This window comes from Cervus elaphus, chromosome 4 (genome assembly GCF_910594005.1).
Source record: "Cervus elaphus chromosome 4, mCerEla1.1, whole genome shotgun sequence".
Lineage (NCBI taxonomy): Eukaryota > Metazoa > Chordata > Mammalia > Artiodactyla > Cervidae > Cervus > Cervus elaphus.
The window spans coordinates 60,690,737-60,712,071 of NC_057818.1; the positions used below are offsets into that span (position 1 = coordinate 60,690,737).

General features: G+C 43.9%; 2 protein-coding genes across 5 annotated transcripts in view; both read left to right on the forward strand.

Moving 5' to 3' along the window:
• LOC122689617 (zinc finger protein 665-like) overlaps positions 1-21,335 on the forward strand; it is a 53,482-nt gene that overhangs the window by 19,128 nt on the left and 13,019 nt on the right. Inside the window, exons 3-5 of one of the 4 annotated variants that reach the window (XM_043896248.1) lie at positions 8,662-8,920; positions 18,172-18,254; positions 19,835-19,997. Coding sequence is in view for 3 of the 4 variants with exons in the window: in XM_043896229.1 (XP_043752164.1) it covers positions 18,240-18,254 (15 nt within the window). In the remaining variant the exon portion in view is untranslated. Of the gene's footprint in view, positions 1-8,661; positions 8,921-15,424; positions 15,435-18,171; positions 18,255-19,834; positions 19,998-21,335 lie in introns of those variants that run through there. The other 3 variants (XM_043896229.1, XM_043896242.1, XM_043896234.1) reach the window with 3 other exon arrangements.
• Positions 8,966-21,335, forward strand: part of LOC122689567 (zinc finger protein 665-like) — a 119,986-nt gene continuing 107,616 nt past the window's right edge. The window contains exon 1 of the mRNA XM_043896142.1: positions 8,966-9,423. The gene's annotated coding sequence lies outside the window, so the exon portion shown is untranslated. The remainder of the gene's footprint in view (positions 9,424-21,335) is intronic.

The following is a 21,335-nucleotide window of genomic DNA, read 5'->3' on the forward strand; positions in this document are numbered from 1 at the left end:
GAGAGGGGAAACTTGTGATTGGAGGAGCAGAGAACGGGAAGGAAGCATAGCCACCAGGGGGCGATAGAGAATAGGGACAAAGGGAGCCGCAAGGGGATGAAGGAGTGTGACCCGGAAGGCAGACGGGGGTCAGGGATGGTGAACGAAGGAGGCAAAACCACCTAGAGAGTTAGCGTAGTTAGAAAGGTTGTCGGGAAGAGAGTCGTGAGAGGGGAAACAAGTTGCAGAGCGGGCAGCACGCTGTGCCTGTGCAGGTGGAAATAGGAGGGCAAGAACAGGAAGAGTGGAGAGGAACAAAATCAGTAGAGAGGGGAAAAAAATGGGGAGAACAATAATGTAAAGTGAAGGTTCTGGCGATCTGATCATATAGCATGCTAACTCTTTAATCAGAGTGTTATTAAATACCTGAATTGCTGAGAGAATATCATTTAAGTGTTCTCACCACACACAAAAAATGGAAATTGTGTGATGATGGAAGTGTAAATTCCTTGATTCTGATCATTATTACACAGTGTATACATCTGTCAAATAAATACATTGTAAGTGTCATATGTACACAGGTTTTATTCCTCAATTATACCTCAATAAATGTGGAAAGGAAATAGAAAGTGGGGCTGTGCTGGACTTGCCTCCTCTGGGTAGTTCTCAAACCAGGCTTTGCATTAGGCAAAGCCTATTGAGCCATGTTGCATATATGTTTTGTGCCTGTTGACCAGACATTCCCCTTCAGATAGTTCGTGCTGGGCCAAAGCTCCAGGAGTTGGTGAGGGACAGGGAAGCCTGGCATTCTGCAGTCCATGGGGTCACAAAGAGTTGAACATGACTAAGCGACTGAACTGAACTGATTGAAAGCTCCATAATATGTAAGGTGATTCCTGTCTGGATCCCTCACTGAGCATGGTGACTGTGAGTCCTCCACTTCCTGAGGGCTGAGATCTGGGCTCTGCATGGGGATGAACCAGGGCCTGGTCTGTGACCTGAAGGGGACTGTCAGATCAGCTGAGGTGCCCACAGCTGCTGTGTACATGAGGCCTCACCAGGAGGGGAGTGTGATTCAAGAGAAAGTGTGAGAAAACTCATTGTTGGTCTGTGTGTAGGAGTTGACTGTCCTGAGCCCCACCTGAGACAGTGGGCAGCACAGGACTGTTCCACATGGTGAGGTCTTCCCTGTGTGGGTGGTTGTGGCAAAGAAAGTGGGGATGTTGGTTCTAAGCATTAATCTTCATGTTTTCCACTTTCAGGATAGACCTGTTATCCTTCTAACATCATTCCTCATTGTTTTCTATTTTTTCCTTGCAGAACTTGTGTTACAAAAGGTAATGATACTATGTCCAGTAATTAGAGAGGCAACCTAAAGGAACACTGTTATGTTTAGTAACATAGAGTGTTAGCATAAGCTTTCAATATACCAGAGTCAATATATTCCAACATTTTCTTTTTGTTCACATTCTTAACTAATGGGATCTTATCCTTCAAATGCTCAGACTTTGACAAACACCTTCTGCTCTGCTTATTTACCCATGAAAACTCTGCTCACCCAGCCAGGATTTTCATTCTGAAATCCTGATCTCCTTAGTGTATGGTACTGTGGATATGATTCCTTAAGACTGCATGTGTGTGCACAGCATATATTCACCCACCTTTAGTTGGTCTTTTCCTGTTTTTTTTTTGTTCTGGTTTCTGCTAAGAAAATATCTACCCAAACACCTAAAATATTATGTATGTTTTTATTAAATATATGGATGGAAATGGAAGTTATTAAATACTCAGTATGACACATGACATAGTAATAGAAGTAAACCTGTTCTCTCCCTTCACTATCTTAATCTCTTTATTTTTAAAATCTTCTGTTTCAATACTTTAGTTAATAGTACTGTATCACATGTTAATTTCCTTTTTTTTAAACAACATAGTGTTTCTTTATATCCTCAGAATTGAATTAGAAGTTTTCAGCCTCAATTTTTTTTTAAATCACTAGGATAATAAATTTTCAGGAGTTTTAGCAGTAATACTACATGCCAAAATACGGAACTATATTAAAATTTTAGTCTGTGAGAGTAGTTTATACTCTATGGAAAGTTGAATAAAATTTGTATCCTACTGTTGTGTGAAAATTGTATACATCTTAATTATGTTGAATTGTTTTATAGATTTCTTCAGATTTACTATGTCCTTGTATTTCTCTGTCTATTCATTCTATTAATATTTGAGAGTTTGATATTGAAACTCCAACTAAAAATCTTAATTTATCTACTTAATTTATATACTTGAAAAACAATTATAATATATAGTGGAACTATATGTAACCTGGGCTTTCCTGGTAGCTCAGCTGGTAAAGAATCTACCTGCAGTGCAGGAGACTCCGGTTCAATTCCCGGGTCGGGAAGATCCCCTAGAAAAGGGATAGACTACCCACTCCAGTATTCTTTGGCTTCCCTGGTGGCTCAGATGGTAAAGAATCTGCAATGTGAGAGACCTGGGTTCAGTCCATGGGTTGGGAAGATCCTCTGGAGGAGGGCATGGTAACCCACTCTAGTATTCGTGCCTGGAGAATCCCCATGAACAGAGGAGCCTGGCAGGCTGCAGTTCATGGGGTTGCAAAGAGTCGGACAGCTTGTTCTGTATTTTCCAAGTCTCCTGTAAATGTGTTATCATACTTTCATAATTTAAAAAAGAAAAAAAAATTTTTTTTAATTTTAAACTTTCATTTTAGGGCCTCCCCTGGTGGTATGGTGGTTAAGAATCTGCCTTGCAGTGTAGGGGTCATAGGTTCCATCCCAGATCCCACACGCTGTGGGGCAACTACTGAGCCTGAGAGCCAGAACTAAGACCCAATGCAGAACAAAAATAAAGAAATATTAAATTAAATAAAATCTTTCTGTTCCACACCCATAGTATAACACTCACAGATAAAAATTGGACAGTAGTATGCTTCCTGGTAAGCCAGTTCTTCTTTTCTGTTAAGGTCAGTATTTGAATTGCCCTTTTATTCACACAGATATGCAGTCATCAGCTGCGCTCCCACACAACACATGAATATTCCCTGCGTGCCAGTCAGACCCCTTCTCAGTCCTGATCTTTCCTCACATAGGATCTTGATGAGAATGGGAACACTTATTCCTAGCACATTTCAGTTGTTCTCTGAAAATTCCTAATTTTCACAGCACTTCACCCATCTCTCCATCTTCCACATGTTATAATTCACTAAAAAAAAAAAAAAACCCTTTTCATTTATTGAACAAGTTTCTCATGACGCACCCAAAGCAGTACAACCATGATGACTCAGAATCCATTTCTACAGGGGATGTCTGAATATTAATAACATGATTACTTGACACAGTTCACTTCTTACTGCATCTTTCTTAGAAAGTTTTCTTTCTAAATTCCTGATTTTTTTGGTATCATTTTGTAATATATACAGTTTGGATGGGTGATCATGGTTAAGAATATGTTTTCTCAGACTATAGGTTCAGGCTCAAACCCTTTTTGTCTCACTTAGTTTCTTTGTCAGTTGAGGTCCTGCACAGTAACCCTATTTCCCTGCACTGAAAATTTGTGATAATTTTCCTCAAACCTTTTAAAAGAATTTAAGATTGTTAGAGACACCAAGGGAACATTCCATGCAAAGATGGGTTTGATAAAGGACAGAAATGGTATGGACCTAACAGAGCAGAAAATATTAAGAAGACATGGCAAGAATACACAAAAGAACTGTACAAAAAAGATCTTCACGACCCAGATAATCACCATGGTGTGATCACTCACCTAGAGCCAGACATCCTGGAATGTGAAGTCAAGTGGGCCTTAGGAAGCATCACTACTAACAAAGCTAGCAGAGGTGATGGAATTCTAGTTGAGCTGTTTCAAATCCTGAAAGATGATGCTGTGAAGGTGCTGCACTCAATATGCCAGCGAATTTGGAAAACTCAAGCAGTGGCCACAGGACTGGAAAAGGTCAGTTTTCATTCCAATCCCAAAGAGAGGCAATCCCAAAGAATGCTCAAACTACCGCACAATTGCACTCATCTCACACGCTAGTAAAGTAATGCTCAAAATTCTCCAAGCCAGGCTTCAGCAATACATGAACCGTGAACTTCCAGATGTTCAAGCTGGTTTTTAGAAAAGGCCGAGGAAGCAGAGATCAAATTGCCAACGTCCGCTGGATCATCAAAAAAGCAAGGGAGTTCCAGAAAAACATCTATGTCTGCTTTATTGACTATGCCAAAGCCTTTGATTGTGTGGATCACAATAAACTGTGGAAAATTCTGAAAGAGATGGGAATACCAGACCACCTGACCTGCCTCCTGAGAAACCTATATGCAGGTCAGGAAGCAACAGTTAGAACTGGACATGGAACAACAGACTGGTTCCAAATAGGAAAAGGAGTACGTCAAGGCTGTATATTGTCACCCTGCTTGTTTAACTTATATGCAGAGTACATCACGAGAAACGCTGGGCTGGAAGAAGCACAAGCTGGAATCAAGATTGCTGGGAGAAATATCAATAACCTCAGATATGCAGATGACACCACCCTTATAGCAGAAAGTGAAGAGGAACTAAAGAGCCTCTTGATCAAAGTGAAAGAGAAGAGTGAAAAAGTTGGCTTAAAGCCCAACATTCAGAAAATGAAGATCATGGCATCTGGTCCCATCACCTCATGGGAAATAGATGGGGAGACAGTGGAAACAGTGTCAGACTTTATTTTTTGGGCTCCAGAATCACTGCAGATGGTGATTGCAGCCATGAAATTAAAGACGCTTACTCCTTGGAAGGAAAGTTATGACCAACCTAGATAGCATATGAAAAAGCAGAGACATTACATTGCCAACAAAGGTCCGTCTAGTCAAAGCTATGGGTTTTCCAGTGGTCATGTATGGATGTGAGAGTTGGACTGTGAAGAAAGCTGAGCACCGAAGAATTGATGGCTTTGAACTGTGGTGTTGAAGAGGACTGTTCAGAGTTCCTTGGACTGCAAGGAGATCCAACCAGTTCATCCTAAAGGAGATCAGTTGTGGGTGTTCATTGGAGGGACTGATGTTGAAGCTGAAACTCCAATACTTTGGCCACCTGATGCAAAGGACTGACTGATTGGAAAAGACCCTGATGCTGGGAGGGATTGGGGGCAGGAGGAGAAGGGGACGACAGAGGATGAGATGGCTGGATGGCATCACTGACTCGATGGATATGGGTTTGAGTAAACTCCGGGAGTTGGTGATGGACAGGGAGGCCTGGTGTGCTGTCATTTGTGGGGTCACAAAGAGTCGGACACAACTGAGTGACTGAACTGAACTGAACTGAAGATTGTTAGATGGCTTAGAATAGCACATGTTTTATATTAAAGGCCCAAAAGTTACTTTTGCATAAAAGATACATTAATATTCTATAATATTTATTATGACATCCTTTGCGTTATATCTTGAATGCTTTCCTATCATACTTCAATCTCAACAACATAGTCTCTGACCTTTTTAATAAAGTTACAAACTGTTCACTCTTTATTATATGTGATTTGGAGCCAATGAACTGGATATTTAAGGGCACTGCATAGGTAGTAAATTGTTCTATTTATTCAGTTTTACTTTCACTGCAGAATATTTCATTTATAAATATTTAAGTATGATTCACATATGGTGGTCTTTCCAAATATTTTATGCTTCTTCATGGGTATATTGTTTTTTAGAAGAAAACTTTTTATTAGCAAACTCTTCACTTTATATTGTATTGAATTTGCTCAAATTCATGTCCATTGAGTCAGTGATACTATCTAACCATGTCATCCTCTGTCGCCCCCTTCTCCTCTTGCCCTCAATCTTTCCCAGCATCAGGGTCTTTTCCAGTGAGTGGCTAAAGTATTGGAGCTTCAGCATCAGTCCTTCCAATGAATATTCAGCATTGATTTCCTTTAGGATTGGCTGGTTTTATGTGTGTGTATAATTGATTCAATTAATTGTACACCTGAAACTAACAGAACATTGTGAATCAACTGTACTCCAATGAAATATTTTTTAAAAAAGCAAAGACATGGTAGTACGGGGGAACTTTTGTACTTGGGAGTGGGGTGGGGATGGGTGTAGGGTACTGCTGGTCCTGAGAGGATTCAGGTTTTTTTGGGGTTTTTTTGTCTATCAGTGTTTTTTGGGGGTTTTTTCCATTTATTTTTATTAGTTGGAGGCTAATTACTTTACAGTATTGTAGTGGTTCCTACCATACACTGACATGAATCAGCCATGGATTTGGAGTCAGGTCTTTTAAGGGGTTGGGATAAATGACTGTATCAAGGGACTCAGCCAGTTTATGTATATATCCATTTTCCCCCAAACTCCTGTCCCATCCAGGCTGCCACATGACATAGAGCAGAGTTCCGTGTGTTATACAGTAGGACGTTTCTGTTTTGTAAATGAGTTCAGTAGTATCATTTTTCCAGATTCCAAATATAAGTGATATCTAATATTTGTCTTTTTCTGACTTACTCACTTATGGTAATCTCCAGGCCCATTCATTTTTGTCTTTAATTTTATTTTCCCAACAGTGTTCAGTATTCCTTGGATAATTCAGTTCAGTTTGTGTTTACTAGTTCAGATGTGCTAAATCCTCAGTAGATCTACTCTTGAAATTTCCTGAAGACTTTCCCCCAGGTATCTGGGCCAAACCATTTTAAGGTAATACCTAGTTGATCCCCATCTGTGTATACTGTCTCCATGCTCAACATGAAGGACAATTCACATAACAGCTTTCTTTCTGAGGTCACAGAAAACAACTGACCCTTTTTTACTTCGTTAATCAAGAAAAGCTTATTCTCACCAGCTTAATCCTTCAGCAGGGCTCAGGTGCTAAAGGAGATGAGTGAGTAGTTTATTTACATCAGTAAGATATTTCATTACTGCCTAATCATGAACATAAAAACCATGATGCTGTGCAAAGATTTTTTTTCATGATCACCAGAGAGATGGCAAAATGGAAAACATTTTTCTTAGTATTGATGTTGTGGATCAGGGTGCTATGGGGCTCCAGGGCACAGAGGCCTTTTGTTTTTCATTTCTTACAGGCAAGACTACAGTTTCCATGACCTTCCATGACATCGAAGGGCAGAAAAGTTGCTAATTAAAGAAGGATGCTCCTGCTCGGTCAGTCCTGGCCAACGCTTTTGTGAAGCAGTGGACTATAGCCCGCTAGGCTCCTCTGTCCATGGAATTTCCCAGACAAGAATACTGGAGTGGGTTGCCATTTCCTCCTCCATGGTATCTCCCCGACACAGGGAGTCTCCTGAATGGCGAGTAGATTCTTTACCACTGCATCACCTCCAATCAAAGGAGGAGCAGCCAGCAAACCACCTAAGGCAAGATTAAGGGACCAGAGGGGTTCATCAAGGAGACCAGAGCACCTAAAACCGTGTAGACACCCTAATCTTGTCAGCAACTCCATCCTTTTGCAACTTTGTAGAAGAAAAGTACAATACTGCCTTGATCCTTATCATATATCCCCAGCCTGACAATATAACCTCTCCCTGCTCACCAGGGAGAGGGCCTAATGTGTTCCCTCTTAGCCTGGCAAATATGTAAAGCCACTCTTTCTCTTCCATAACTCTGTATTTGTATTTTAAGTATTTTGGTTTGGCATTGATGCACAGAGAGCCAAGAGTTTGGCATTAATATATAACCTCTGGGTTCTTATTCAATTTAACAGCAACCCAGACCTCTGACTTGATTCAGAGGAACGTCTTTCAACACATACTGATGTCTCTAGGATGTGACAGGACCAGGATGACACAGCCCTACAGGAACTGGCAGGACTGTTCACCAATGTTCTAAGGGACATACACCGAGGTTCTCAGGCATTTGTTGTTGTTTTTATTATTATTGGTTTAATATTCCTAATGTTCCATTTTTGAGAAGTGTTTATCATTTTTGACTTATGCTTGGTGTTATAATTTATGATGAAAAAATTGAAGCTTACTTCAGACCCTGTAATTATGGAAAATAGCACAGGTTAAAGAATTCTCCCACTTCACTTACAGGAAAAGGCTTACTGCCAAGAGCCACTTTTCCCCATTAACACTGCATTAAGACTCACACTAGGCCCTTTGTTTACCTGGGGGAAAAAACAGACACTCTAGTTTCCCAGTCTTTGCCCTAGCAATGATTTATTGTTATTGTTCAGTCACTAAGTCGTGTCTGACTCTTTGCAACCCTGTGGACTGCAGCAGGCCAGGCTTCCCTGTCCTTCACTATCTCCTGAAGTTTGCTCAGATTCAGGTGCATTGAGTCGGTTATGCTATCCTAACCATGTCATCCTCTGCTGCTCCCTTCTCCTCCTGCCCTCAGTCTATCCCAGCATCAAGGTCTTTTCCAATCAGTCTGATATTTGCATCAGGTGGCCAAAGTATTGGCGCTTCAGCATCTAATCCTTCCAGTGAATATTCAGGATTGATTTCCTTCAGGATGGACTAGTTTGATCTCCTTGCTGTCCCAGGGACTCAAGACTTCTCCAGCACCACAATCCGAAAGTATCCATCTTTCTATGCTTAGCCTTCTTTATGAACCAAGTCTCACATCCCTACCTGCTACTGGAAAAACGATAGCTTTGACAATAGGGACCCTTGTTGGCAAAGTGATGCCTTTGCTTTAAAATACACTGATAACTTATCATACCTTTCCTTTCAAGGAGCAGGCTGTCGCAGTCATCTTCAGCAGGGATTACAGCAGTAAATTGTTGCGCCCCGAGGCCCCGCCCGCTGCGCCCCGAGGTCCCGCCACACCCTCCCAAGGTCCTCACGCAGGATTGGCTTCGCTTCAAGACCGGCCCCCTGATGCCCTGTGTCCGCTCAGGCCCCGCCCCCAGGCCGCTAGGCTGTTTCACTGAGACTGCGCCTGGCATCACGCATACCCGGAAGCGGAGAGCGGCGAGTGGACATCTCAGCGCAGTGAGTTTGTCTTTCTAGTCAAACTTGCGCCTCGCAGTCTCTTTTCCTCACTACCCCGGGCCTGACGGTCTCTACTGAGTCTATATCCGCGCGCCCGCCGAACCACCCGCAGCAAATTCAGACGTCTCCGAGAGCGGCGTAGGGCGCCTCCCTTATTGTTTTAAAGTCGCCGTGAAGCCGAGTCCTGAATTCCGACCGTTGAGACGCTCCGTTTCGCACCCCTTTGCTGCTTAAAACCATTTACTGACCTCACTGACCCCTCTGCCTTTCCTGCAGCGCATAAAATTCTCTTCGGCGAGGTGGTTTATTCGCTCCGCGCTCCGCAGCCTCGCCCTCTCGGCCCCTGGAGGCCGCGCCCTCTCCCCGGTCCTGGGATTCTGGAGAGCCCGCCCCGCTCCTGAGACCCCCTCCTCCCAGCCCCTGTCCTCACGTCTCCTCAGGCGGGTCCTACTGCCCCTCAGGCCTTGCCTTCATAGTGACCGTTCCGCTGACACCGTGTGGGGGTAGGTGACCTGAAGCAGCCACGTGACACCCATGGTTCTTCCGTCCCCAATTCCACCTGCTGGAATGTGGCTCTTGTGGAAGCGGCGCTACTTGCTCAGTCTCCTACCCTGTAGTTAATGGGCGAGGTGTGGTCATGAGAAGCAGAGACAGCGACTCCGCGAGAAATAGAAAATGGAGAAAAGCATGAGGGAGAAGCGATGACAGTGAAGAGGATTGTGAGGAACTTGGAAGAGACAGCGACATGAAAGAGATTACCCCTTCGGTAGCGGGTGGGGAAAGGAGAGAAGTTTAGAAAAAACAGGATCTCCGGGGAGTTATAGGTGAGGAAAAAAGGGAGGTGGTGTTCAGTCCGAGTCTTTGCAACCCGTGTATCTTACAGAGTTTGCTCAGATTCATGTCCGTTGAGTCCAGGGATGGTATCTCACCATCTCACCCTTTGCCGCCCCCTTCTGTAGCCTTCAAGGGAGAGGGACTGTAAATCAGGGTTCTCGAAGAGGGCAACAGTGGAGACGCAGTTAACACAGAGAGCCCGCAAAGGGGATACAAGTGTTGGGACCTTGACTTACAGAGCAATATCCTGCTGGGAGAGAAAATGATTGGAGGAGCTGAGAAAGAAAGCGAGCTGAGAGGAAGCATAGCCTCTTGGGAGTGCCAGAGAGTTGGGAGGAAGGGAGGGCAGAGATGGAGGAAGAAAGGCTGAAATATGGAGATTGAGGATCACCAGGGAGGTTGGAGAGAAAGCAACTTCAAGGCGAACAGATGGCAGAGAGAGGCCGGATGGGAGGCAGGGAAGAAGTAGAGGACAGGCACAGCAGGAGAGCAGAGGGGAAGAGGAAGGGAGACGGAGAAAGAAGTAGGGAAACATAAACCAAATTAAGTGGAAACAACTGGTGTGCAGGTGGGGGAGGGGACTAGATCCAGACGAGCGCTGAATTGGTTGGGTAAGAATTATTAAGTCGTGATGCATTGATTTTTGGGTTTAAAATCTAGTAATTTTAAAACTTGTTTCCTTAGATTATATAGATGAGGATGAGAATTAGAAAACTTCTGTCTGTAAGGCGTGTGCATTTTGTAATTATTTGTATTAAAAGACCATCCATGTGTAGAGCTTGTTGAGGTGGGGGCTGTGGTAGTGATTTGATTCTCTCAGGTGTGGGTCACCTCTTCCCTGTTCCTGGTGTAGAGGTTATGTGAGAGAAGTGGGGCAAGAACTGACTGACTCTTACTCCATGATGCCTTTTCAAGGAACTTGTACTTTGCGATTATTTTACTTTTAGCTCTCCTTTTACATTTAATTCTTTTTTGTAGCTTGAGATAAAGATTTGTTCATTCAATAGCAACTTTCTTGTAAACAATTATTCACTTCTGAAATAAGATTTGGTGGCCTCCTGTAATTAATTCATTTCATTCTTCTCTACATATGCTATATTCTCAACTTTTTTTTTTAATACCTTGCACCAGTATTCTTCAATGAAAAAATTTTAACACGCTGATTCACTTTAGGTTTCTTTCACATTTATTTGAGACCTGTTCTCTGTCTCCTCTTCATGTTTTATCTGGAAACTTTTTTGGTAACTAGTAAATAGTTACAGACTATTTTGATGAGTAAGGATGTCAGCGATCTTTTATGTTAAGAGTCAAATCTAATTTAAGCAGTTAGTCTGATACTCCATTTTCCTCTCTTTTATGCAATCTGGTAACTAGTGAGCTATGAGTTGATCTGATGATGCTTCTTCAGGTCCAGAAGCTGAGCAACAGGGACCCCTGAAATGATTGGCCAAATTGAGTTGTCTAACTGTGTGTGGCAGTTCTTCTTGGAGGGAGTACCCAGTTTTTATAAGAATTTTAAATGGACCTTAGTTTTCTAAAATGAAAAAGACAGAACAGTAGGATGGAGGCAGGAGCATAGGCTCAGAGTCAGAGAGAATCATGAGCCGTCTTCTGTGAGTAAAGGTCAATGTGCAGCGACACCTGCCACCTCCACTGGCTTCCCCATGTCCTCAGAGCAGCATCCTGACCTCTGCCAGTGTCTCCAGCCTCATCCTGGGAGCCGACCCTGTTCTCATGGTCATTCTGTCCTGGTCACATTCACTTAGTCCTTGTTCATAAATATAGAAACCTTCTATGTCTCGGATCTTAGTTTCTACACCTGCCTTTGGTCATTAATTACCATGGCCCTTGCTCTTTCTGTTCCTTCAGTTCTAGACCAGAGAGGTCTCCCTATCTCCTTCTGATATTCTCTGTCACATTAAGCCAGGTTTAGTGCTTCTGTATTAATCACCCTCATCAGAAATGCCCTTGTCCTTTGATTATTTGGAGTCGTTCCTGTTTTCCCTTCATTGAAGTATGCACCATGTTCCTCTTCCTCCCAGGATGCTTGCAGCATCTCACTCTGGGGATGAGGACTAGTGTTGCCCTGATGGTCTGGGAGCAAGCAACAAGAATGAAGACAGAACATGAAATCTGGTGCAGTGGGTCAGGGGACCTGCAGCCTCTGTTGGACTGAGGTGCAGAGTCCACTCTGAGTCCAGCTTTTATTCCTAATTGCAGACAACAAGACTTTCTCAGATCTTATCTTTCTTAAGACACATGCTGTGTTAATCACGTACTTCTAAATGTCATGGACTACACTGACAGAGTCCAGATCTCCTTGTGTTTACCCCAGGTTGTTCCCTTCTGGGCTAGTCTCGGGAACAATTAGCAAGTCCGTAGGCAGCATTCATGCCTGGTGCTGACCCAGTGTTCCAAGGTCCATGCTTTCATGATCCCAGTCATACTCTCTCCTGGGTCTGACCTTGGGGTTTGTAACAAGGCAATTTTCCTTAAGAAAAACATGAAAGATAATCATTAACATAGTTTCTAGGTATATGCTGTTTTTCCAGGTGTTATTTCTGTGGAATTTCTCAAGGCTGTGAAAGTACGTTATTAGGAATTCCCATACAGACTATGACTGTAGTTTGAACTCAATTCTCACGGGAGACAGAGGGGACAGGGTAGGTGGTGATGGTTCCCATATCTGTTCTGGACATTTCAACTCTTTGACCCCATGTGGACACTTGATTCCTAAAAAGCAAAAGATGTTCAGTTCAGTTCAGTTGCTCAGTCATGTCTGACTCTTTGCAACCCCGTGGACTGCAGCACGCCAGGCCTCCCGGTCCATCACCAACTCCCGGAGTCTACTCAGACTCATGTCCATTGAGTCAGTGACCCCATCCAACCATCTCATCCTCTGTTGTCCGCTTTTCCTCCTGCCTTCAATCTTTCCCAGCATCGGGGTCTTTTCTAATGAGTCAGTTCTTCACATCAGGTGGCCAAAGTATTGGAGTTTCAGCTTCAGCATCAGTCCTTCCAATGAATATTCAGGACTGATTTCCTTTAAGATGGACTGGTTGGATCTCCTTACAAGCCAAGGAAGTCTCAAGATTCTTCTCCACTACCACAGTTCAAAAGCATCAGTTCTTCAGCACTCAGCTTTCTTTATACTCCAGCTCTCACATCCATACATGACTGTTGGAAAAAACCATAGCTTTGACTAGACAGACCTTTGTTGGAAAAGTAATGTCTCTGCTTTTTAATATGCTGTCTAGGTTGGTCGTAACTTTTCTTCCAAGGAGCAAGCACCTTTTAATTTCATGGCTGCAATCACCATCTGCAGTGATTTTGGAGCCCAGAAAAATAAAGTCTTGTCACTGTTTCCAATGTTTCCCCATCTATTTGCCATGAAGTGATGGAACAAGATGCCATGATCTTAGTTTTCTGAATATTGAGTTATAAGCCAACTTTGTCACTCTTCTCTTTCAGTTTCATCAAGAGGCTCTTAGTTCTTCGCTTTCTACCATAAGGGTGGTGGCATCTGCATATCTGAGGTTATTGATATTTCTCCCGGTAGTCTTGATTCCAGGTTGTGCTTCATCCAGCCCAGCATTTCTCATGATGTATTCTGCATATAAGTTAAATAAGCAGGGTGACAATATACGGTTTTCACATACTCCTTTCCCTATTTAGAACCAGTCTCTTGTTCCATGTCCAATTCTAACTGTTACTTCCTGACCTGCTTACAGATTTCTCAGGAGGCAGGTCAGGTGGTCTGGTATTCCCATATCTTTCAGAATTTTTCAGTTTGTTGTGGTCCACACAGTCAAAGGCTTTGTCATAGTCAGTAAAGCAGAAACAGATGTTTTCCTGGAACTCTCTTGCTTTTTCGATGATCCCGCAGATGTTGGCAATTTGATTTCTCGTTCCTCTGCCTTTTCTAAATCCAGCTTGAACATCTGGAAGTTCACGGTTCACATACTGTTGAACCCTGGCTTGGAGAATTTTGAACATTACTTTGCTAGCGTGTGAGATGAGGGCAATTGTGCAGTAGTTTGAGCATTCTTTGGTGTTGTCCTTCCTTGGGATTGGAATGAAAACTGACCTTTTCCAGTCCTGTGGCCACTGATTGAGTTTTCCAAATTTGCTGGCATATTGAGTGCAGCGCTTCCACAGCATCATCTTTCAGGATTTGAAATAGCTCAACTGGAATTCCATCACCTCAACTAGCTTTGTTCATAGTGATGCTTGCTAAGGCCCACTTAACTTCTCGTTCCAGGATGTCTGACTCTAGGTGAGTGATCACATCTGGGTCGTGAAGATCTTTTTTTCTATAGTTCTTCTATGTATTCTTGGCACCTCTTTTTAATATCTTCTGCTTCTGTTAGGTCCGTACCATTTCTGTCCTTGATTGTGCCCATCTTTGCATGAAAAGTTGCCTTGATGTCTCTAATTTTCTTAAAGAGTTCTCTAGTCTTTCCCATTCTGTTGTTTTCCTCTATTTCTTTGCATTGATCACTGCAGAAGGCTTTCTTATCTCTCCTCACTATTCTTTTGAACTCTGTATTCAAATAGGTATATCTTTCCTTTTCTCCTTTGCCTTTCACTTCTCTTCTTTTCTCAGCTATTTGTAAGGCCTCCTCAGGCAACCATTTTGCCTTTTTGCATTTCTTTTCCATGGGGATGGTCTTGAACACTGCCTCCTGTACAGTGTCACAAACCTCCATCCATAGTTCTTCAGGCACTCTATCAGATCTAATCCCTTGAATCTATTTTTCCCTTCCACTGTATAATCATAAGGAATTTGATTTAGGTCATACCTGAATGGTCTAGTGGTTTTCCCTACTTTCTTCAATTTAAGTCTGAATTTTTTAATAAGGAGTTCATGATCTGAGCCACAGTCAGCTCCTGGTCTTGTTTTTGCTGACTGTATAGAGCTCCTCCATCTTTGACTGCAGAGAGTATAATCAATCTGATTTCGGTATTGACTATCTGGTTATATCCATGTGTAGAGTCTTCTCTTGTGTTGTTGGAAGAAGGTGTCTGTGGACACTTCAATTCCTCAAAAGCAAAAGATGTTGGGAGTCCTAAAAAGCCCATTAGATCTAGTGTCTTGAGGTTTCCCCATGTTTTAGTTACTGTGTCACTGCCCAGCTGCAGCCCCCAGGTCTTCTAACCTCTGTCCATCCAGGGACCAGTTGCCATCTTGGACAGCAGCTTTGCCTTCCAGCAGTTCATCTGCTCAGAGCAGGGGATGCTGAGTTTACTGTGTTTGGAGTGGCCCGAAGGTTTCAAAGTTAAGTGCATATGAAGGAGACACCTCCCTATCCCCCAGCCCCCTCAATGAGCTGGGGTATCTGCCAGTTAGCTGTGAGCACGGAGAAGAGGAGCCAGTGAGATGGGACCTCTCTCTTTGTGACTTCTTTACCAACCATCCCTCAACTGCATAACGTCTGCAGTCACTGACAGGTTTTCCCAAGAGCACCAGCTTCTTGGTCTCCATACTAAGTGCCCAGGGTTTGTGGATTTGCAGCTAGGGTGCATTTTTGTTGTGATGCCCACGCCCAATGGTCTCTGCTCTTTCTTTTTTTTTTTTTTTAATTTTTGGCTACATTGGGTCTTCATTGCTGGGGTGGGTTTTCTCTGGTTGTAGTGAGCAGGGGCTGCTCTAGTTGCAGTGTGCAGGCTTCTCATCGCAGTGGCTTTTTGTTGCAGAGTGTGGGTTCTAGGCCAGGCAGGCTTCAGTAGTTGTGGCTTGCAGGCTTAAATGCCCCACAGCATGTGGAATCTTCCCAGGCCAGGAATGGAACCTGTGTCCCTGCATTGGCAGGCGGATTCCTAACCACTGAACCACCGAGGAAGTCCCAGTCTTGGCTCTTTAGCCCTCTTATTCAGCCATGCTTGGAGAAGAGGTAGAAAAACAGGGGAAAGTTAAAGGGAGCTTGTTGGTAGCAACAGTGCACCTCTGGATGGAATGAATAAATGGTGTGTGTGTGTGAGAGAGAGACAGACAAGCATAGTTGTGGGATCACGGGGTGTGTGAAACTGTTGACAAAGGCGTTTTCAATTCTGGCTAGAGGACCTGGATGTGGCTCATGGCTAATGGTGGGCTGCATGGAATGGTGGACATGCCATAGTGTCTTAGCTCAGGTTCCCTGGGGCACAGATGCTGTGACTGAAGTTTGCATGTCTGGGTTTGGGAAACTCATATTCACACCTGTGGAGGAAAGAAGCAAGATTGGCTGGGGTCACTGTGACTGATAAGAAAATATCTTGAGTCTGGTTTGTGTTTGAGCGTCTTGTGTTATTATTCCATCATAAACACAGGAGTTGTTAAGTTTTGGAACCTTCTTGGGATTGCATAGCAGGATAGGTGGATTATTACTGGGATCTGGGGAATGTGTTGGACCAGATGGAGGTTTGGAAGTTCCTTTCGGCCTCAAAGGGGAAACAGTTGGTCCAGGGCTTTGGTGGTGAACGATTTTGCTAGGGAGGGGCCATAAAATTGCATGGTGTAGAGAAGGATTGTTCCTAGAATCCGAGGGCCATCAATTCCACAGCAACCTGTACCACACAGACTTGTTCTGGACGTTCAGTACGGAAGTTACCCAATGATTAAAAACAGAGCATGCATAGGATCTCACAGTCTCACTTCTGATTATGTATCCAAGAGAAGCAAATCAAAAAATTTTTTTAAATGTTTATGTATTTGGCTTCACCTGCGTCCTGCAGGATCTTTAGTTTCAGTGCACAGACTCTCTGGTTGTGGTGCTCGGGCTTGGTTGCTCCACCGCATGTGGGATCTTAGTTCCCCCACCAGTGACTGAACCCATATCCCTTGCATACCCAGGCAGGTTCTTAACCACTGAACGATAAGAAAGAAAAGAGCCACAAACCAACTGTTATGTCTGAGTCTCCAGAAGCAAAAGAGCTCACTGCCCATGACCCCTGCCCACAGCACCACTAGTGGGGCCAACAGGGGTCAGATATCCTCAACTACCTTCTGGCCTTAACCACTAATCCATGCCTACCTTTACCCACATTTAAGGAACCAGCTCGCACATCCTTTTTTGAGAGGAGCAAGAGCACCTACTTCTTTTTGGTGCTCTGCTTTAATGCGGCAGGAGGCCCAATAAGTGGTCCCTGAATTTCTCCTCTGGTCTCTTAACTATTTCTGTTGATTAAAGTGCCCAAGGATCCAGGCTGATAAATGCTAGTTTTGCTCAGTGTTAGTCACTCAGTCGTGTCAGACTCTTTGCCACTCCATGGACTGTAACCTCCAGGCTCCTTATCCATGGAATCCTCCAGACAAGAATACTGGAGTGGGCTGCCATTCCCTTCTGCAGGGGGTTTTCCTGACCCACGGGTCGACCCAGGTGTCCTGCATTGCTGGCAGATTCTTTACCATCTGAGCTACCAGGGAAGTCCTGATTGGCAACATACACACAGGCTATCACACACACATATATATAATGACATTATGCACCCATAAAAAACGATGTATTTGTCACTTGGGACAACTTGGATGAATGTAGAGAATATTATGCTTCGTGAACTGAGACAGACAGGGAAAGACTGATATTGTATGTGCTCGCTTATATGTGGAATCTAAAAAAAGTGAAACTCACTAGCACCAGACAGTGGGATGGTGGTTATCTGGGGCTGGGAGGTGGGGAGGATGGGGAGATGTTGGTCAAAAGGTACAGACTTTGAGTTGTAAAATGAGTACGTCCTGGGAAGGTGTGTGCAGCATGCTGACCATAGTTAATCCTATTCTGTTACTGCATGCTGGGAATTTGTCAGGAGAATACGTCATCAGTGTTGTCACCACACACAGAACATGGGAATTCGGAGGTGATGGATGTGTTGGTTAGTGAATTGTGATAAATACTTCACAGTGTACACATGTGTCACATGGTCACAGGGTGTATGGTATGTATATACATAACCCTTTCATTAGTCGGTTCTCCCCCATCAGACACGCTCCTCAGGATCTCGTGTGGGGCCTCACCCCAGGAATGTGCACAGAGCTGCAGATGATAACGATCTGGATCCTGCATTGAGCACCAGGGCTCTTAGCCTCTACTTCTGAGACTGAGATCGGGCCCTGGGGGAGGGGAGGGCACTCTGCTCTGAGTGGGGCTCGACCAGGGCCTGCTGTGTGGCCTGATGGGCATCGTGGGGTCAGCAGAGGTGCCCCCTGCTGCTGTGTGCATGAGGCCTCACCAGGAGGGGAGTGTGATCCCAGGGAAAGTGTGGGAAAGTCCCGTGTTGGACTCTGTGCTGGAGTTGCCTGTCCTGAGTCCCTCCTGAGACAGTGGGCACAGGGGACTGTGTGTCCCTCATGGTGAGGGCTTCCCTGTGTGTGGTTGGGGCTCAGGAAGGGGATGTGTTGACTCTAAGCATTAAACAGCATGTTTTCACTTTCATGATAGACCTCTGAAGACTTGTGTTGCCTGAGGAAGCCCTGAAGTTGAGGAAGAGGACAGAAAAGGAGTCAGGCATGGCTCTTTCTCAGGTGAGGTCATATTCAGTCTGTCCTTCCTGAAATGCCCTTCTCTGGACTCGCTAATCGTGTCTGACTCTGGAGTGTCCTGTCTGACTCCTGTACACGCACACTCACCCGGGGCCTTCCCTCAGGGCCTGTCGTCTCCACTTAGATCCCGTCTCCCCATGACCCGTGACCTGGTCCTTGTGAGGAGGCTCCCCTGGGCACCGTCCTGGGCAGGGCTTCTCACCCACGGGTTGGAGACGGGGTCTCAGTGCTGTTGGGCAGCAGGGATTGCTTAGGGCCTCTATGGGTGCGCTGTCTGCTCTCTGTCAACCAGGGTAAAGAAGCTGCCCCTGGAGTCAGGGGTTCGTATGCAGAGTATGTGGTAAAATCTGGAAAAAGGAACTAACCAGGAGAAATTAGTTCTCACTTTTTATAGTACATTTAAAACTAAATGAGGACCTCCTTAAAATCGTAGTGTTTCAGAATCGAATAGAAAAACCAGAAAAAGACCTCAGGGCTAGAGAGTGTTCCATTACATCATCTCATTTAAACTATGAAATATAGTTTGCTAATTTTTGTTCTTTCTTTTTTGGCTGCACAGTGCAGCTTACAGGATTTAGTTCCCTGAGTAGTGGTTCAACCCGAAACCCTGCAGTGGAAGTGTGGAATCTTAACCACTGGACCGCCAGGGAATTCCCCAGCTTTACTAATCTTGATTTAATGTTTTATTATTGGAATAAAATAGTAAACTCTGAGTTTTGTTAATAACTGTATACCTAAAATTAAGAATAAAATCACATTATTATTTTTTAAATATATTTATTTGCTCTACTAACTCTTCATTGCTGTAATGGCTTCCATCTAATTCTGATGAGTGGTGGCCACTCTCTAGTTGCAGTGTGCGGGCTTCTCATTGCCGTGGCTTCTCTTGTCTTGCAGCCCAGGCTCTAGAGTGCACTGACTTCAGTAGTTTCACCTCCTGGGCTCTGGAGCTCTGGCTTAGAAATTAAGGTTCACAGGATTAGTTGCCCCTCAGCATGTGGGATCTTAGCGGAGCAGGCAACAACCTGTGTTTCTTATGTTGGTCAGTGGACTCTTTACCACTGAGCCACCAGGGAAGCCCTCATATTATTTTTAAATACAGGTATTTTATACAGATTGGCGTTAAAGTAATTTGTGTATTATTTTCTGCTTGTACTATTTATGTTTTTAATTGTATAAGATAATCTTGAGGACGTCCCTGGTGATACAGTGAATAGGAATGTGCCTGCCAGTGTAGGGTACACAAGTTCCTTCCCAATTCCTGGAAGATGCTGCAGAGCAACTAAGCCCATGCCCAACAACTGCTGAGGCTCTGCTCTGGAGCCCGGAATCCTTAACTACTGAAGCCCGCATACTTGAGCTTGTCTTCCAAAACAAGAGAAGCCACTGCGATGAGAAGCCTGGGCACTGCAGACTCACCTCCATGCAGTGCAGCCACAAGTAGAGAGAGCTGATCACGGCAACGAAGGCCCAGCATAAACAAACCAAAGAAGCTGTGAAAAGGAAACAGCATATTAACAAACGTACTGAAATACATTTGATTCATTTTTAATGCCCCAAAGATGCCAAAATACACATGAACAGGAGAAGGGAATGGCCACCCACTCCAGTTTTCTTGCCTGAAGAATCCCATGGACAGAGGACCCTGGCAGGCATCAGTCCATGGCGTCCCAAAGAGTCTGACATGACGGAGTCAACTGAACAACAGCCTCCTCACATAGCAGAGTGAGTGCTGAAAAACAACCCTAAATCTCTAACTTTCCTCCTACGGATTCTTAAGTGCTGTCCAGTTGCTTTTGAAATAACATCCTCAGTTTATAGGCCTTGCAGAAATCAGCCTCTACCTGGCATCACCCCATCTTCTTTCCCTACGTTGCAGTCACACTGGCTGGTTTTCTGTTCAGTAAATATCTTCCTGCCTCAGAGCTGGCCCTCAGGCTGTTCTCTCTGCTTACAAAACTCTTCCATTTCCCACCTTGCCAATCCTAAGTGTTTCTTCCTCACAGAGACCTTGTCTGATTTATCGATGTAGGTCAAGACTTTCTGTTGAATCTTCTCTTAGCACCAGGCCTGTTTCAGAGCACATATTACAATAGGAATGTTAAAATTATGGATGTAATTGGCCGGCTGGCTGCTAGATTGTAATATGCATCATGTTCACTGCTGTATTCCCAGTTTGGGACACAGAGTTGATGCTCACTAAATTTTGATTGAATGAAAGAAAAAAAGACAACTCTTCTTGTTTCAATCAATTGTGTGTTTCCATGTGCATGCATGAGTGCATGTATATGTAACTCCATGATTTATTACAAAACCATCTCATAAATACAGTTTATGCTTAGAGCAGTTGCAATTGTATCTGAAGTGTGTATTCCATGGCCTTTAATATTTTCTACCTCATCACATGAATAATGTAAATAGTAGTCAGATTATTGACATCGTGTGGGTTAGGAGGTAGAGGGGGTGACCCTGTATAGTGACCACTTATGCTGTTCCATTGCACTTCAGCTCCCTTGAACATGTTTCAGGTATTCTCAGGGAACTCTCTGTGTATGGTCTTTGATACTGTTACTTAACTCTTTGATTCCTTAGGTTCAGTTGTCTCTCCCAACCACCTGAGCTCAGGTGCTGTTGCCTCATTTCTTAACTGTTTTGATTGAAGCTATTTCTTAGAGTGACAGAGTTTTCTTCCCAGTAAGATGGACACAGATCTTTCCCTAATGTTGCTGTTATGTTGATGACAAGTTGATATCGGTAAAGTCTTTAGAGTAATGCTTAGTGTGCATGAAGTGTTGAGACACCTCTCGTCAGTGTGATGGTGACATCCTCATCACAGTCTGTGTTCTTTTAAAGCCGCTGTGGACTTGGTCGTCTCTGAAGACACCAGTCTTGCTGTAGCTCATCGAGACAGTGAACGTCACTCAGTTTGTCAATCGTAACACTTCTGCATCAACAACCCACTGTTGATTGCAATTTGTTTGTTTTTCATGTCTTGTACACACCCATGATGAATTCATGTTGATTGGAGGATATCATCATCTTATGAAAAAAACAGGAAATTAA